The sequence below is a fragment of the Dreissena polymorpha genome, chromosome 7 (genome assembly GCF_020536995.1).
Source record: "Dreissena polymorpha isolate Duluth1 chromosome 7, UMN_Dpol_1.0, whole genome shotgun sequence".
Classification (NCBI taxonomy): domain Eukaryota; kingdom Metazoa; phylum Mollusca; class Bivalvia; order Myida; family Dreissenidae; genus Dreissena; species Dreissena polymorpha.
The window spans coordinates 13,223,429-13,243,647 of NC_068361.1; the positions used below are offsets into that span (position 1 = coordinate 13,223,429).

At 35.3% G+C, this 20,219-nt stretch overlaps 4 protein-coding genes across 14 annotated transcripts in view; 2 read left to right on the plus strand and 2 right to left on the minus strand.

Annotated features, from left to right (window-relative positions):
• LOC127837159 (uncharacterized) overlaps positions 1 to 20,219 on the minus strand; it is a 915,490-nt gene that overhangs the window by 682,154 nt on the left and 213,117 nt on the right. The window lies entirely within an intron of this gene.
• LOC127837163 (uncharacterized) overlaps positions 1 to 20,219 on the plus strand; it is a 768,625-nt gene that overhangs the window by 295,749 nt on the left and 452,657 nt on the right. The gene's annotated exons all lie outside the window — the stretch shown is intronic.
• The window catches only part of LOC127837168 (uncharacterized protein CXorf38-like), a 142,233-nt gene that overhangs the window by 103,409 nt on the left and 18,605 nt on the right, over positions 1 to 20,219 (plus strand). The gene's annotated exons all lie outside the window — the stretch shown is intronic.
• On the minus strand, positions 3,305 to 5,962 carry LOC127838270 (CUB and zona pellucida-like domain-containing protein 1). The gene is made up of 3 exons (XM_052365896.1): positions 5,824 to 5,962; positions 4,447 to 4,533; positions 3,305 to 3,410 (listed from the first exon to the last, which is right to left on the minus strand). The coding sequence occupies exons 1-3, from the start codon at positions 5,925 to 5,927 to the stop codon at positions 3,305 to 3,307; spliced, it is 297 nt and encodes a 98-aa protein (XP_052221856.1). The 5' UTR covers positions 5,928 to 5,962.

A 20,219-nucleotide genomic window follows, 5' to 3' on the forward strand; every position in this document is an offset into this window, starting at 1 on the left:
ACATCTCGGGGATTAAAATCTGACCATGATAGCCTGATGTTTTAATTTATTTGTCTTATATTGATTGTAACGTGGAAGATTTTTATACGCTCCTGTCGATGACTGCTTCTTTGGTACTAAATCGGTGCTCTCGTCGGTCTACAACATATCAGAGTGCCAGATTTTTTAAAAGTCTCCATTATCCGACGTGTCCGTTATCGAAATGTCTACACCATTATGCATTCGACCTTTTAAAACATGCTCTCTCTTTGTTAATAGTTCATTGAACATTATCAAATTTGCAGTGTTTTAAGCACAGTAATTAATCTACATGCTGGAATATCAAACAGGTTGGTAAAGAATAGTAACAGTACAAATAAACGCATTTCAAAAAAAAGATAAAACTCGGATATCAGAGTGCCCAATTTGTTGAGAGTCTCCGTTATCCGCCGAGCCCTTAATCAGGAATCGAAGTGTCTACAAAATCATTCAAACATTGTATGAAAATATGCTCTTCGTTCATATTTCATTGAGTACTATTGAAATTTCAGTATTGGAAGCACAGTAATTACTCTACATGCTGGAATAGCAAAAACTGTGTTGCAATATTTCTAAGTTTGTTTATTTGTTGAAATGGGTACAGGTCAACCAGTTATGTTGTTTTCCTTTGGAACTTTCTCATATTTTGGCAAACATCTATTATATTTCCTTGAAATTCTTCCCACATTATACAATATGATATACCATTTATCAACCCTAACATTTAGCGTGTCTCAAAAACTAATAAAAAAACTGCAATAGGTAATGATCTTCCATGATTGATTCTACACTCATAAATATAATTAAAGCAGTTAAAGAGGTAGCGCGCACCGTGTTTAATTTTTTTTTAATGATTACAAAATGGTAAAATAAAAATGACAACCACAGATTTGTCGCAGCAACAACTCAAAACTATATTATTATAAAAGTTCAAACACGGCAATACAATAATACGTGAACGTTTATTTGGTATACTTGTATTTGGTAGGCGATCTTATACATGTATTAACAAAGATACAGAACGAAATATCCAAGACTCTCTTTTATAAAAAAATATCTCTAGTCTGATGGTTCTATACTATCACAAGTATTTCGTATACTTTGTTTGCACTTTGTACGGAAAAAAGCCAAAACATGCAATTATTTTGTAAATTTCATAAAAGCAGCAATAATGCTCTGGGAGCGTGTAGTTCGAGTCGTCGACGTTAGTAGCGCCTGTACTGCGCTAGCCGCACTGAATTTGTACTTAAACATTAATTGATTTTTCTTTTTACTTTCTTAATTTAAACAGCGGGTGAAAGGGTCGCGAAAATATTTTAAAATACGATCAGTTTCATTGGTGGAAAAACATTACCTTGGATATAATTGCAAGGTCAAGTGAACACGAGCTTTTACGCCATGTCGTCCGATCCTTACAAGACCATCTAATGGAGAGAAAATTAGTGTTTGATTTTAACGAGATTGTATTCAAGACTGACTACAGATGCACTCATATTAATTTGTTATTAAACATGGCACTTTTTTCATAAAGTGCTCAAGAGTGCATATTTTAGGTATGGAATATCTATATACACTGATCAAAAAGGCATCGACAAAATATTAACATTTGTTCAGCAAAAATCAAAACGCATGAGCAAAAAGCATTGTTGTTTCCGAATAAAACACAAACACGCGCAAGAAGTCCTTAGTAGATGAACTACAAAGCGCTTTTTTTGGTAAGTCAAACAAGCGATATTTCATCTAACGATATATGGTGTCATAACACACGTCTGCATACATTTTCTTTTGGCTTCGTTTTTCTGGCAGACGGCCGTTGTTCAATAAATGTACGAGGGATCATGTATTGAAGACGGTTAACTTGGAAGGCATAATTGACATGAATGTATTAATAGAAATGAGGTAAATGCATGAAGGATCTAGGTGAACGGCTTGATTCTTTCACAGATTTCTCTACATATGATTTGCATAAGTTGGTGCGTTTGATATTAAGATAATAAATACAAATCCCATTTCGTAACAAGTTTTTATATCTTGCTGGATTTTTTAGTTTTTAAATAACATTAAATTACAGACAAATTACTGCTTACGTCGTCTTTCAAATTAAAAAAAAATCATACGATGAATAGACTTTTATTATATAAATTAAATTGGATGTAGATCGTATTGAATGTGAGCGCAATGCATCCCGATATTTATATCTATTGCCTTGCACGGAGCATATAGCACAAACTAATAATATATTAATTTGAAAATCAATTGATAGGTAGATCTCAGTTTTTGAATGTGCAACAAAGAAACACCATTGATCGTTCTCCTCTATTTTGAGGTATTTCCTTTTGTTAATTTATTTACTTTAACATTGTCCGCGGAGGTAGGTAGATTTTATTAATGGGATGTGCAGTGAACAAGAACCATCCGTATTGGTATTCAATGGTAAGACCTGTTCAGTGGATGTGTTCTGACAAACGTGTTAAAACTTAACATAAATGTATTTCTTATGATAAACCTAATTTTTACATGTACAGTTTTGTTTTGGTAAGTTTATTTGTCTATATGCAATTATATAAACGTACATGTACACGGGTATTATATTGTTTCAAATAAAGAACTCTCAATTCTAATCCATATTGCTTGTATATTCCATCGAATAGTTACTAGTTGTTAGCATGTTGTGTGTGTTTAATTAAATTACATATCGAAAAGTTCATTTTTTTTTTATTCAACCTGAAAGGTCGGCAAGCCTCACAGTGGAAATGTATGCGTTATTTAAATGCATATAGGCAATAAACATAAACAAAATTCATAATTTCATAACAGAATTTATGTTGACTTTGCAAGCTGTTTGCTTCAAAGCAGTTTCAATATATGTGAATACGTCGTTCGTTTACCTTCTTCTCGCCTTATTATCAAATATCATAACGTTAACTTAACTATTGCTTTTAACAACTGGAAAACCGAATGTGGTGATACCTGATTAACTATATGACTACTGTTATTTCGCTAAACATGTTCTAGGCTTTATGTAGACGCTGTCGCCCATTAGCACTTGCAAATAAGGTGCAAATGCAAATGGGTGACAGCGCCTACATACACAGAGCTTCTTTTTATGCAAATCATCTGACTGAAAAACAATAATTTGCCATGTCAATATTATCGAATACGTATTTACAAGATAATTTTATTTAACAAAACTCAATCAAGCTAAAAGAAGCAACTAAGTCTGGCGAAGTGAGGTACTAAATAGTTTGTTGATGAAAAACGCGCCATTCCAAAAAACATCGCTGTGTCATCCAACGATAGAGGTCGTCCCTACACACGTCTGCGTACATCGTCTGCTGGCATTGTTCGTCTGACAGAAGGTCGCTGTACAGTAAATGTACACGGAGTCATGACTGAAAAGGGGAGGTAAGATAGTAATTATTTGTAATCGCATTGGCAAATATTCAATAAATGGTTTATTAACAGATGGCATAATTTTCATTTTTGTAGAGCCATTCTAATTTTATATGAAAAGTTAAACTAGAGTCATATCAGTCTAAGCGAATATCACTAAAATAGGTAGTACTGTTCACGTGGTCTTTTGCGTAAAACATTAAATATCGTAAAAGTTTAACATTAAAATGTGTCCATTAAAATGTGAAACTATCGAAGATATTCGATCGAATGATTTCTTAAATTATTAGTTATATGTAAACAGTGTTTTGTTCTCTGTATAATCTAAAATTGCGAAGAAATAAATTTTCACATTCGGTCTGGAAAATACAAGGGTGGCCAAATGAACGCTGAACCCTGAATCATATTTAAAATACCCCATATTTTAAAATGATGATCCGTTGCGAATGTAATGGGATTCGTTTGTGACATTGACAATTGTATCTGAAAGTAACCTTGTCTCAAAATAGTTTACTGCTGAGTACGACACGAACCCATTGTGAACTAAAAAGGCATTTTATTGAATGTTTTCCACTTGATTATTATATATATATAATTATAATATGTCAACAGTAATGGTGTCATAACCATATACTTCTATTTATTTAAAAGACATTTTCAAGAAATTTATATAATTATGGTGGCAAACAATAAAAGAAATGTTCAAGTTAAATTGAAACTGCACACAAGAAGTGTCTATTAAGAGCATCATGAGATTTTTTTTCTCTAAAAATATTTAAATATTTTATCATTAAGCATTAAATAAATCTATTTCGCAACCCTTTTTCATAAAAGGTTGCTCTTTTTCTTATATGTTACTGTAATACCATAGTGTTTGTTAAAAACAATAACATTACACATAACTGCACCTTTTATGATAATCATTAGTATTTATCCTTTACTCGCATGTTAAATGAACTAATCAAATTAACAAGCACACTTTACAAAGCAATACGATACTGACATAGGCCAACAAATAAAATAACTTATACTTACGCCTGTGGAAATTCGAAAGCGTTGAATACGAATTTGGTTTCGTGGGCTCCCTGAGGCAGGATCTGAGTATAGGGATCCGCGACACACCTGTTGTATTACAAAAGTTGAAACTTGAGAATGGCATAGTTGCAGACTTTATGGTATTTTATGGTCGATTAGGTAATGTGTGAGTATTTCACATGACACAGAAAAACAAGTTTGAAAAACAAAACAAAAGAGCGCTGAAATGAGATTATATTGTGTATTTTATCGGAAACAATGTTTGTTTATTATTTTGTATTTTCAAAACATTGATGGTTAATAATTTGGTTCTTCTTGAATGCTCTGAGCTTTTATGAGTGCAAACGTACAGTTCAGAGTTCATCTCTGTATAACTAACTTATGAATACAAATAACTTCCATGTAAAAAAAAGTCTCACGTTTGTCTTTAAAATCGATTTCAATTAACATAATACATTATTAGAAACACAAAACCTGTTACCATCGAAAACAATTATATTTATGGATAGATGCTAAACACAAACAGTTGACGAAAACCGAAGTTTTAAATTTACGACTAAATTTATCTTACGAAGGTTCTATGGATAGATGGTGTAGCACGATTTGTTTATTAGACACGAGATCATCTTGCCGAGGATTCCGGATATAGTCCATGTATAGATAAGCATAATTTTATCATCAATTTCGGAATACTCGGCGTTTTCCATTACACAAACATTCACAGTTTCGTGAACCGTTGACGTATTTGAAACTTGGATTAATATCATTATTTACAACAAATCATTTAAGTTGTTTTAACTTAAGCGTTCTTTGTGTTTACTCGTGCAAGAAAAAACAGTTAATGTTGCTTACTTTACATATGAAAAAGCGTTTCCATGAAACATCTGCTTACCAATTGCAACTCCCAGCGACCCGGAAGGTCAATAGCTAGGAGTTGAATTATTGCAACAAGTTGTTAATCTAGTGAACATCCCAAAAAATACCACGGATAAAACCAATTATGAAAAGATATCAGCAGATATTACAGTTCGGATTTTTTGCATCAGCTAATATAAAGCGTGCAACCATCCCACCTTTCGCCAAACCAATGCAGTGTAAGTTTTTGCTGGCGAGTTGATGGCTTTGGCTTTACTTTGCTCAAACCTTTTGTTTTAACTACTAAAACGCATATTATATGTGCAAATTATCTTTCTAACAGCGATGTATATACATATAGAAGCATAGGTCAGATGTGTTAAGGTAACTTGCGATCCGAATATCAATTAGATTAAACATTTATTGGTTTCTACTTATTTCACAAGAACGTACGTGGTAAAAGTAGTAGTAATAATAACATTTGCGTAACACAAGGCGTATAGTGATGAAGAACCAACTTACCCGTTGTTAATCAGCGTGTAGGTGAGATCAGCTCCCGCGTTTGGATCCGGCTTGGCGTAACACATGTCAATCCTCATTTTTACGTGGATATCATCCGAGTTCATCCGCACAAGTAAAAACACGTCTTCTTCTTAAGGAAGACATCGACACAAACTAGAAAATATTGTAATTTATAAAAAGAATGTAAAATGTTATTAAATCCGATACGGGAAACATGTTGATTTAAACCAAAAAAAACATTGGCTTTAATTAGAAATTAATTTATCTACTTATTTATTTATATATGTATTGAAGCAGAAAGGACGTGTTGATATAACAAAAAATCTTATGAAGAAAAAATCGAATGAAATCTGTCATTCTAAATTGTGTATTTATAGATAGGTCAAACACATGTCGCATTTTCCAACATTAACAATCTCTATTCAGACCAACCTGTTTTTAAAACCACTGGATTGCCAGTGATCTCCTTATAGAAGGTACTATCGGTGAAGAACTTGACCTCTGATTGGTAATGCGCACTTCCGGTCACGTGGGTGGGGGGGGCTTGGCTGATCACTGATTGGTTGGGATGGCAATTGGAGGACAGTGTATTCGTCCGCGAAACATCGCACTCTACTTCAACCTGATTAAAACACTGACTTAATAACCAGAATGTGGTATGAAATCAATTATTTTAGTGAAAAAAGACAAACAAAACGTGTTTTTTTTATCAAAACGCTCGGATTATGTTTGTTTTGATTTTTATAGGTATGCACAAAGCAACTCGTTCACAAGTTATCACATGTTTATTCAACATGTTAACAAACATGTGGTCAATTATTTTTTGTTAATTTACATGTTTTGTTACCCGTAACATTGAAATCAGCAGGTATTGTTTATTCAAATTCTCGATCAATATACATGAAAATTTGTCAACATGTTAAATGAACAGGTGAGAACCTGTGCACGAGTTGAATTTTCCATACTTCTTTCATATTCTGTGAACACGAAATTAACATAACCCGTGTATTGTTAATGTGATATTTTAACTAGTAACATTAGTTCGACATGTATATGTAAGAAATACATCAAATTCACGCGTTTGGGTTAAATGTGAGACTACTTCAATTAAGTAAGCGTGTATTTTGTAACTAAATTTGCTTCAGTTAAATCACATGTCAATCAAACCATCAACGCTTTAATGAAATGTTCGCTATTCTCAGTGTATGTCTTGTACAAACATATTATCATAACAACAATAAAAAAGATGTGTCGCTACCTTCCATCTGTAGCCGTGCACAATGATAGGAAATGGAATGTTCGATTCGGGATACACAAGTTGGTTATAATACACAACGTTGTCAGCATTGGTCTGTGCAAGAAAAAATGAACAAACCTGATATTATCATTCTATAACGATGTAAAACATTAAGATCACGCATTTAAATGTTGTACGTTAAGTAGCGTTTCCGTACAATAAAGTATCCGATTGAAAAATAGAACAGCATTTGCATCGCTTCTTATTTAAGAATCGAAACGAAATGCATATGTAGTCAATAATTGAACACAAAAATATGTTTCATAACAAACACATACATTTCCAAAAAGTTAAACAGAAATATTAACCAGCTTTCGCCGGTAGACAAACCTACCCATCCTCCGCGCAGAGATTTGACTGGAACCAACATAGCTGGATGTGAGAGTAAGGAACGACAACTCATCTTTGAAGTCGATGAACATTTGGTGTAGCGCTGGTTAAACACCACTAGATCCCCCATGACCTTCCCCGTACATAACTGGTTGGTGAGCTTCATCTGGGACACCCCGATGTCGGGGAACAAAAGTCACAGCATGGTTGTATTTACGGCTACATTCCAACTGGAATGTCCGCAGCCAAGTTTTACGGTGTCTTCTATCTTGAAGGCTGAAATTCACGAAGGAAAACACTAACATTTTGCCATGCACTTGGCGTAAGACTCGCGTTTGTATATTTAGTATATTTACATACATTTGTAGAAAGTTATGTCATTTTCGCCAATGCAATGACCCAATTTATTCAGTCATTGTCAAAATGACATGTTGCGGTAATACAAATGACACATATTCAGTCATGCGCGGAAATAACCATCTCAAGTTTATTGTGTCGTTGAAGAGCGAACTTACGTGAGTAGGACACACGGAAACCTCGTGCTTGACCGTTGGCGTTGGAGTGGAAGCGAATACATGTATATATGGGCTTGTCGCTAACAAGGTAAGGGTGTGTGGTGGAATCTTCATAGTAACCGAGCTGACGGCCCCCGATACCGTCCGTCACCTTGAGTACATGCAGACTTGTTATAAGTATGCACACAATGGCGCATGAATGATTCGGGGAACAATCGGCCCTAAGTGATGATGCATTAACTTCAGACAGTACAGCGAGTTGGCAGATTTTTTTTGTATTTTCATAGACACAACTTTTCTGTTAAAATTGTAGAATACATATTATTGCAAATAAACCTAGCAGAATATGTCTGCTTACAACCCCAATAATTACCACGACTGCAGTCTGAAATGCCTTTTCCGCTTTTAGTTGATTATATTTAAAGCCCATCTTGCATTTCGTTCTAATGCATGACATACCAATACACCTTTGAACATCAAAATAAAACAAATTAATTACCGTATTATCTCAACAAAATCGCCGTCACCGGCAAGGTCAAGATTAGTCAATTCGAGTTTTGTCGGTTGTCCCGCCGCGTTCCTAATGACGTACAAACAATCCGAACTGCCCGAATAACCGGGATATCTTGGAGAGGTGAGCGTACCGGAAGTTCCCTCAAAATAGTGGACGCAGCCGTCTAAGATTCGAAACTGGAATGTCAGCTTGGACAAGAGAAACCGCATCAAATTACACGCAACACATATAAAAAAACTTCTCGAAAATTATCTAAATCGTTAAATCGTTAAAAAATTAAAGATTACAAAATTGTCACAAAAAAGAAACACAAAACAGTTAATATCAAGAAAGAAATATGCCTAAACAGCTATCACGATACAGTTTAAAGACGATGACGAGAACGGAAATATGATTTGGTGAAAGCGCGAAGAGATGAAAATTGAATTGCGGGATAATTACGCTGCTCTGTAACAGTATACCCACGTTTCCTTTGCATTTTTCATTTATGTCATCAACATTTCAAGATATTGCGTATTCGCCAAACGTTTCAAAATACACCAATTTGTTAATTTAAAACTGGGTAAAGTTTGTACTAAAGCAGTCGACGGTGGCCTTACCGTCGCATCCAGTTGAGCCGTTGATTGTGGAGCACTGAAGCACGTGGCTCTCCCAGCCGTCGCAGGCGATGTCGGTGAAGAGCACCGGAACTTGCGACATGACGGTGCTAATGTTCGGCCGGGTGTGTCTGCAATAGAGCGAGTGCCTTAGTATGTATATTTTGTTTGTTAATGGAAAATAGAATAAGAAAGACGATGAGGCATGTCAGAATAATCATAAAGCGTATTATTTTGGAAGTATTATGAAATACATACAACAAATACCAAAACCATAGATGTTCATGCCCATGTATATTAATGATGTTACAGTATTTTACTAATCGACATTGTTCTTACGTGAAGGACTTATATAATCCGACTATGAATAAAGTATGAGTTGTTCAATGATTGAGAGGTAAAGGGTAAAATTTACAAATTCTTATTAACATGTCCGAACTAACTGGACACCCGCCATGGAGCACAACGTGGAGGCCGCATTCGTAGTTAAACCGTTGGCACAGACGGACCACTTCTTGCCATTTCCGGTATGGATGAAGACTTGTCCCCTGAAGTTTCCGGGATTACAAAGGGACACCGAAACACCACCTAGTTTATGAGTATACAAGGAAAAAAACGCGAATAAACGACAGCAAATTGATTGAGATATAAATGCGATACATTTGGCTAGGGTTTAGGACTTTTGTTACATACGTCATTACTCAGTGAGCTTTTGAATATTTCCGGCCAGAGCAGTATGCTTCTAGGTAAAATTTTACGTTTTATAGTCATTGGATATAAAATAACATTGTTAACTTTGTTATCGGTTAATTCATTTTATTGCAGTATTGCTCAAATGCGAAGAATGAAAATAGTAAAGTATTAGTACATTTATTTATGCAATTAATACTATAAATAAAAACAGATTCATATTAAACAAATGTACTTAGCGAGACGTGACTCGATAGACGTACTTTTACTTTTAAATGAAGCTTAATCTCCCCAACAAAAACCGGAAGGACTTTTGTAAAATGCGCGCACATACCGGAACAGTCGACGCCAACCGCATGCGCGCGCGTCTTCCTGCATTTGGAGATATCGTAGTCAATCAGGCACTGACCCAGATTCCGGACGGGGTCGTTACACATGAGTGAACCCGCGAACGTCGACGTCAGACCATGTAGTAGCGGGTAGCCCGTCACGTTCGCATTGTCTGCTCTAAACGGGTAAAATTTTACAATGCCTTAAGAAATAAATTCGGAAAGAATGTGCGTATACGCTCAAAAACGTTTCCAATGCATATATCTACATATTTATCTGTATGAATATGGTCAGATTTATTTGAATCACATTTCTGCGCACATTTCTGTGCACATTTTCAGAGTTTACTAAGTGAAAACACCTAGGAAATTGCTTGGTTGATAAAGTGCCTAAATCCTGTATTCGTTTTATATTAAATGGTGCGGGAATGAACTTCCTTTTATGTCATATGTATTAATGCTTAGTTTTTTTAACAATTTTTAAACCTAGTTGTTAGACTAGACAAAACATACCATGAAGTTTAAAAGTACGTTTCAGTTTATAGGAGTTTGATTAATACTCTCATACATTGTAAATAAAACTCGAAAAGCTTTGCGGTGGGAACATCATTAACGCACCCTTATTATTGTAAACTGGTTTATTAAAAAAAAACTAAAACACTTACGAATAATGAAGAGTCTGGCAGACGACATTTGCAAACGCCGGATCCCAGCTATCGTAGCAGACGCTTCCCCACCCACCGTTGGACCGCAGCTCCAGTCGACCGTTCCACCGGCCCGGTCCATCAACAAGCCGGACACCAGACAAACCTTAGCACATGACGTCATAAATCAAAACATTTTGTATTTTAATATTTTTCAAAAATTATAAAACGTGTAATATAAGAGATAGTTAAACAAATTTGCAATGTACTATGGGAGTAATAATAAAGCGACCAACAAACACCTTAAATAACGTACAGTAATCTCACGTCTTATAATTCCTTTACAAAAGAAAGGGAGTTAACAAGCATAAAGAAAAACAATCGTAATACATCGACTATCTCCCGAATCATATTATACAAAAAATCGTCTTATCATGTGAAAGACAAAAAGCTTACTGATATATGTTGGGTTACACGCCACACCCGCTGTGTGATATACGCCACATGTTTCCGATATACGTCACTTCCGGTATAATCGGGTCTGATCTTGGAGGGGGAAGGGCCGACGCCAAAATGGCTGCTGTTGTAAACGACAGTTGCTGGATTCCTAAGGTGAAAATAGTAATGGGTAAGATTTAATGCTACGATAATAACAAATCATCAGGAGTATACAAGCCCCGTACCAGGTTAAATGGCTTAAATAAAACAAGTTAAGATTTCTAAATTTGCTTTTTATGAATTATATGTTCTTTCATAATGAAACTGAAAACCGTTTTTCAATCTGATTAAACCTAAGGATTTCGCTGATCGAATTGTATACCCTTAATGCTTGAGCGCCAGTGAAACGATATTGACAAGTACGTACAAACTTTACGTTGAGATGAATTATACTACAATACAACAAAAACGTTATAACGGTAGAACATCATTATAAAAGTTATCAGTAAATTCATTTATTCTTAAATGGCGTTTAAAGAACTTAGATCAGTAGAGATGTCCGTGTGAAGTTGCAATATTAAATCACGATCACAAGTGAAATTGAAATAATGTGATTGTCGCTGACTCGATTTTACTAAATTACTAACAATTATCTCCCACTACAAAATTACTAAACAACGTGTTACAAAACGTGTTGATAAAAAGCAACGGACTCGAGTTTACAATAATAAGTTTTCGACAATACAAATACTACCATTTTCTTCAGTAAATGTTTTCATTTATTCAAAAGACAATGATTTATTGCATTAAGTATTGTGCTTATTGTTCATGAACATTTGCAAACCGGTTATGCATTTTATTCATATTGATATGTAGCCTACACCTACCAGAAACCAAGTTCTCTACAGATGGCTCCACCGTCATTTTTGCAAAATCGTCATCACAATATGTGTAGCGACTAAATCCTTGCTTAAACTCGATCGTGCCTTCACTGCTACTTGATCCACCAGTCAGAGTTTTAGGATTATTAACTGGAGTAGAAAAGTTGGTTATTGTAAAACGTTTGTGACAACATTGAAATAGTCAGAAAATATAGGTAGTTATTGAGATGGTTTATTCACAAAGCGATTAACGAAAATGTTTTGTATTTCATACTAACATGTCGTTGTCGGTGAAATTTGAATTTCACACTTTCCAAATAACATATATTAGATATAATTTGCCCATATGTGCATAGAAATTCCGAATTGTGGATGCATGCGGTGAAATATGTTGGTAAAAAGATAATCCGCAGCAAATACAAAATACCTTTTAAAACAACAAAGAACTTATTAATCCGTATGGTTTGATAAGAAAATTTCTCATTTAAATACGCATACACTTAAAAAGCTATGATTTAAAACACATTGAAATATACAAAAAATGCAGTTGGTAAATTATTTGAAGGCACACTACTACAACTTACAATCACATATCACGCCGGCGTCGCGAGAATGATCGCAGTTTACGCCACCGTTCCAATCGACTGCACAATCCCTTACGTCACTGACGTTGTGGGTGCATCTGACGTCAGACATTGCGACAGGGCACTCTCCGCGACCGAAGTACGACGCCTTAACGGCCCTTTCCGACGACGTCACTGCAGATTTAGTTATGAACGCGCTAATTGACTAATGGAAGCATATAGTATACTTAAAAAATCATGTCCGTCTAATCGGACATTATTTTGAATCTACCTATATTTTATAATTAAATCGTCTGTGTAATAGTTTGATACGTGTCATTTTAATTTTTCTCCGTTTCGCTTAAAACATACAAGCATGCGTTTTTGTTATGTCACCACGCTTTAACAATTCAAAATGACCTCTTTTTTATTCATATATAGGGTGAATAATCGATGTGACATTATACGTACCGTTAAATACTGAGAACAAAATATGCGCATGCGTGCAAAGTAAATGACACATTAACTTTACGCTAACATTTTGATGAACATATATATTAGATTTGTCCTACTTATATTTTTTACTGAACAGCATAATGCACACATTTTTATTTTTTAAGTTTGCTAAATTGGGCATTAAATCACATGCATTCACTAAACAACTATGAAAATATAAGGTCCAGCCCATGTTTGTTTTTAAAGAATAATTCACACTGATTCTTCTTTTTTGACTACGGCAAACAATTTGCAGGTAGGGGCGGAATCAATAGTGTGTTCGGTACTTGTTTAAGATTATAATAACAGAACATCAACATTTCCTATTTTGGAGTAATCCCATAGTGTTTTATCAATAATGACCTTTCAAACGAGTACTGTGTGAGCATACAGCGATGCCTAGATACCGTTCCAACAACTATTCTGTTTGCATAACGATCATATCTCAATGCCGAATTTTTAAACGAGTATAAAAGCGTACGACAAATTCAATATCTCGGTAATGACTTCCTTAGAGTACTGTGTAGGCATGTAATAAGGTGCGGTATACAGTTCGAATGTACCACATTGCTATATGAGCTAGCTTTTATAGCGACGCGGTAGTGTCTTCCTTGGGACATGGAGGACCAGGGATTAATCCCCAGAGTGGGTTTTCTAGTTGTTTTATTGGCGCAAAACGTCAGTAGCCCACATATAGTGGTTTGTCAGTAGGGTTAGGTCTAATAAGCACTTTTACTGCCTTGCTATATTAGTTAGCGTTTACAGCGACGCGGTAGAGTGACTGCATTGAAATATGGAAAGTCCATGTTCAATCCCAACTGTGATAGGGGATTTCTTGTAAGTGGTTACAAGCACTCGAAGATATCTCGATAATTACTTTAACCATGAGTACTGTTACGATGCACGATATATTTCATATTTCCATAAAGACTTTTCAAACGAGTTTTATTTCAGCAAACGTCAAATTGTACGACTTCGAAGTCGCTACTGACTTTTCGAATAAGAACGGTGTGAACATACTCCATATTTAACAAATAGAGACCGATATTTTAAATTGGTACGGGGAAGCAAACGCCGAATTCCGACATTTATCAGTACTGACTTTTCATACGGGTAGTGATGATTAATTACGTTAGATTACCAATATCACGAAAATGACGGGTACTGTGTCAGCAAACGACGTATTTGCCCTTACCTTAGTGCTGACACCATATCAAAGTACTGGCCTTTCAAACTGGTAGTGGGTGAACATTTGACATATTGCCCCTTACCATAGAGCAGACCTTTCAAAAGAGTATTGGGTGAGCATACGACATATTGCCCTTTACCTTAGTGCTGACCTTTCAAAAGAGTACTGGTGAGCATACGAAATATTGCCCTTTACCTTAGTGCTGACCTTTCAAAAGAGTACTTGGTGAGCATACGACATATCTCCCTTTACCGTAGTGCTGACCTTTCAAAAGAGTACTGGTGAGCATACGACATATTGCCCTTTACCTTAGTGCTGACCTTTCAAAAGAGTACTGGGTGAGCATACGACATATCTCCCTTTACCTAAGTGCTGACCTTTCAAAAGAGTACTTGGTGAGCATACGACAAAATCCTACAGCGTAAATAGAACGAATATGTGTTAAGTGGTCATAGTTTAAATCTATTATCGATAACTTACATGTGCAAAGAAATGGAATGATTTAAATAACCCTAAGAGAGGTTCACCCAGTTATCATTCATGAGAAGTTTCGTTAACATCTTTAAAATGGTTAAAGGGGAGAATTCGTTAGAAGAAACTTAAACGCACGCACCTAACAAACGCACACACGGACGACGGACAAGAGCCAACACGATATCCTTAAAGCTTCACGTCAGCACTAAGTGCTCATGCGAAATATGAACGTAACGCCTATATGTATGATATTGCATCAGGTTTTATACAGCTATTTAAAACGCATACTCGCATAAACATCTAATTGCCTGTTTACCACATATTGCAATAAAATTGAATGCTAAGCATTGAACCAATCGGATCATACTTTAAAGTCACGTGAAAGCGCTTCGATAAAACAGGGCATGTTTACATTTAACTGCGGCAAAGGTAGGATGTTGAGCAAAGCGTTGCGTTTATGAGTTTAAAAAATGATTTTGTTGAATTAGTAGGACGATTGTGTTCTTTTTTGCATAGAATTCATTAATGCAATGTAAACAAGTTTTAAAGAGTGCTGAAAGCAACGATTTATTTTCAAAGATACACATATGCTAAATCAATTCTTATATTCATTATATAATCAAGTTTTTTTCTGTATGAAATAGGAAGACGGGACATATTTACAGCAACAGGTAATTTCTGTTTTTGTTTTTTTGTGTTCCCCTTTCTTTTGAGGAGTACAATAACCTTACTCACCTTAAATTAGATAAGCTATGTTTCAATATCGAATTTTACGAATATTTGTGAAATTTATATATTGCACCTGCAAATTCACTGCTGATTCTTTATATACTTTTTATACTTTTGAAACGATTCAATGTGTTGTATTTTTTATTAACCGAAAGGAAGGTGTTATAACTGGAGACACAAACTTGTGAACGGGACATAAACCAGATTACATCGAAAATGATAAAAATATAACAAATAACAAAATATCATTTTATTATAGATTTTATAGTGTTAAACACAATGATAATACCAAATACATGAATATGTTAAGTGGGTTTTTGCAAAATTAGTATAAGCTGGTAATGGATGAACTTAACAGATATTTGAATTAAAACTCGTGACAGCTCACATGTAAACAGTATGTATGAAAATGTGAAGGTATTTAGTTATAATCAATAAAACAAACCCAATATGCAAAAATTTGAATCTAAATCACACCATAGCATCACATTCACATAATACGAACTAACGTCGGCCCGTTGGATCTTGCGGACTTACTGTCCGGTAGTTTTTGCTTTCAAAGAGTGTAATCCTCTTGCATTTCAACAACCACACTATATAGTGGTTAATGGCTCATGATACTTACGGACATAATCAGAACACTTTCATCAACATTCGAACTACCGTGTTGTTAAACTGCAGCATCGGTAAATTCCGGGAAGGATTCCGAAAGTCAACGGAGCGTATCGGGTCACATCAGACTTCGCAAATGTAGTCGAACATGTCATACTTTACGTTGCAATTAACTTATGTTGCTTACTACAATATCCCAGGATATCGGAACATTGAGAACAGAAATAACGCTTCTGAGCGGATATTACAAATACAAACGAATTATCGAGTGACATTGACATCATGTGATAAGTATAGAACAATCAAACTCGTATGCCCTACAACGCTGGATAAAATGTTAAAGATACAAACAACACAATTTTTATAATCAATGTTCAAAGAAAATAATGTCACGGATAGGAGTCGAGGAATTGCAAACTTTGTAAATTGGATTTCAGTCTTTTGGCGAATGAACAAACTTTTTACAAGATTATCGTTTTGGAAATGGAAAAGGACAAACACGTTGTTTATTTCTTTGTTAGTGGATCTGTTTATAATCAGATTAATGTACATATTCTGCTGTATTATGTTTGTCAGTCTGTAGCGTTCACTGGCATATTAATGAAATGGAAGTTATTGAGAGGTAAATATATTAATGAAACACAGTTAAATTCATAAAAAGCACAACATACAACTAAAGAATGTATGTTTATTGTTGTTAATGTTTTCCACTAAACAATACTATTTTCCCCAAAATGAAACTAACGCGCTTAAGTTGTTCCCCAACATCATAATTGTCACGGTATTTTTGCTTTTTCTGAAATAAACAGCGCGTTTAATGCCCAGTTTAAATCTAAATTCCGATTTCTATTTTCCTCTTTGGTAAAACAATAATGATTGAAGCCCTAGAAATTAAAAAAAAACGTATCTAAATGTTAACAGTTTGTTAGACAGGTTTGCTAGTGAAAGGTTGCGGTCTTTCGCGACGTCTTCCTAATATTTAAGCAGCACGAGCGTATCTTATTACTATATACGTAATGTGTATGCAACATCTTCATCAGCATATCATATCTACAAAAGATGGTTAAATGCAGCATTTCACATGTTGCCATAATATATTTCGTTATACATATAATATAACTATACATTAAAACCGCTCATCTATTTTTCATTTTTAAGGTGAAGGGACCTATCTCAATACTTCAATCACAAAGGAGGGATGGGTGGGTGGAGAGGGGTGTATAGTAATGGGGTGTGGTCATTTATTACATTATCTTCCAAAAATAAGAAAAAGAAATGCCAAAAAAATATTTTTGGGGGGCGGGGGGGGGGGAATTCTTGGGTGGGATGGTTGGACGGTCTTTCAAAAATAAAATAATAAAAATAAATATTTGTGTTTTTTTTTAACCATGTTTAAAAAATAATATTTAATTTTATTTTTTTTTTTTTGGGGGGGGGGGCGGGTCGGGGGGGGACTTTAGTGTGAGGGTGAGGTCATTTATAAGATTATCTTTAAAAAAGAAAAGAAAAAAAAACTTTTTTTTGAGGGCGGGGGAGAATTCTCGGGGGGGGGGGGGGGGCGTGGTGATGGTTTGGGTGGAGTCTGTTGTGGTATGTCAGGAAAGAGTTGTTTTGTCAAAGTATCAATCAAATCTGATCATAAATAAAGAAGTAATGACAATTTTAGAAAAAAATAATTAATTGAACTTGAGAGTCAATGTCATTCAAAGGTCAAGGTAAAATTCAACTTGCCAGGTACAGTACCATCACGATAGCATAAAAGTATTTGAAGTTTAAAAGTAAAAGCCTTGATACTTTAGAAGTAAAGTGAATCTTAACACAAAATTTAACCATCTATTCAAAGTTACTAAGTAGAAAAGGGCCATAATTCCGTCAGAATGACAACCAGAGTTATGCAACTTGTCCTGTACTGTCCCCTTAAGATAGTTTGCGAGTGTTCCAAGTATGAAAGCAATAGCTATGAAACTTTAGCTGATAAGTGGACCAAAACCTAAAACTTAACCAAATGTTCAATTTTCTAAGTATAAAAAGGGCACATAATTCTGTCAAAATGCCAGTCAGGGTTACATAACTTTGCCTGCACAGTCCCCTTATGGTAGTAAGTGTTGCAAGTATGAAAGCAATAGCTTTGATACTTAAGGAATAAAATGGACCTAAACACTAAACTTAATCAAATTTTATATTTTCTAAGTATAAAAAGGGCACATAATTCTGTCAAAATGCACGTCAGAGTTATCTTACTTTGCCTGCCCAGTCCCCTCATGATAGTTGTTAAGTGTACCAAGTTTGAATGAAATAGCTTTGATACTTTATGAGAAAAGTGGACCTAAACACAAAACTTAACCGGATGCCGACGCAGACGCCGACGCCAAGGTGATGACAATAACTCATATTTTTTTTCAAAAAATATATAAGCAAATAAATAAAAAGTGCCTCTTTTATATGAATTTCTTAATAATTGAATTTATTATGAAAAGACTTTTAGTGCAACTATAGTTAACCTTTCTTTTCTAAATCTATACTACGAGTCGGACCCATCCTTTTCTTTAACACCTTTCCGAGATTCGCTGTCTGTTTACACATGTAAGTAATTTTGCTAAGTTACTTAATAAGGGAATCATCTATAGTATTACTATCATTGGGTTAATCACCCTTTGTATGTATAGGAATTTTAATGCCTTCAGTCTAAGCTAACGGGAAATAGCATGTATTTAAATAGTTTTTAACATCGGTGAATATATAACCAGCAAAATATCGCGGGCAGCTATAAAATGTTCGTTTAGCAATTTATCTTATTCAGGCGATTTACACTTTTTTATCAGTTTTACAAGTTGTTCTATCTTTACACTCCCAAGATAACAAAAATGTGCTATTGAAAATTGTCGATATCGTTACAGAGATTTTAAAACACGTACGTATCTATTAGGTTGGCAATTGGCGAATCACTACCCCACAGATATCCCGCTTCAATAAATACATATTCCTAAGTCTTATCTAGTATAAGCCATAGTATGGTGTCATGGGTAATTTTACAACCGATATCCAACGGCCTGTGCTATAGGGAGCAGCAGGACAGTGAAAAAAGATGTCGAAAGTAGCGGGAGCGAGGACGCAGCCCGGTTTAACGCCGCTACAGATGTATAAGGCATCTGACGTCATACTGCAATATGCTTTTTATATTGTTCTGAAATGGGCTTCGATGGGCAGCTACACTTTGTCAGGAAGGGAGTTGGTGCGCATTCGTCAACAAATGGTGACACGAAATTTCGTGTATTTAGGATGCAGTCAAACGTTGCAGTTTGGTTGTACATCTGGTGTATATGATAGTTTTCCCGACGTTTTTTTCCAAACGTTGCAAACTCCAGGCGTCCAGCGATTAATCTTCGTAGGCTGAAGTCTCAGCAGCAAACCAGGGGTTGGTAGGTGTCGCAGTTAGCACCTTGAAACGTGCGGGTAGGGATGACACATTTCAAGGCAGATCGCCTGGTAATGATCGACGGAGCTGATGTCAGTGTTTGTATGAAGATTCTTTAGGCTGTGAAGAGTTGGTGATGCTGAGGTCATGATATGAGCATAGCTACAGGAGCCGCTGCTTATTATCATGTATCTTACCAATTCAGATTTATCCAAGACATGAGGATTAAGAGTTTTAGTTGGCGCCACTCAGCCATTTAAGTTACCCAGCAGTACCAGTTGCTCGTTTTTGGATGTACTTGCAATTATTGGTGAAAATTAGTGTTGTTGCATAGAAACTGATCAGGTTGACTAGCCTAGAGTTGATGTGGAGGTGGAGTGAAACAGTCTTTCAGTTCCTTGTTGTCATGGTTCTATTATCTCCAGCATTAAGGTTATACATTAACATACTTGCGATATTTTTTACAATTGTCAGTGCACGGGCAGTATTTATACGAATTGTGCACTCTCTAGCAAGAATAAATCCATAAGCAGTGATTATTAAAGTCGAAACAACACTAAAGCCAACGGCAAATATGCATATTAGTATAATAGCACAGTTTGAAATAAGTTTGATGCTCCCTTTTTAACGCGCAAAAGCGCCAAGTACACACAGCCGATAAAAGTGAGGAATTTTACGATGAAAG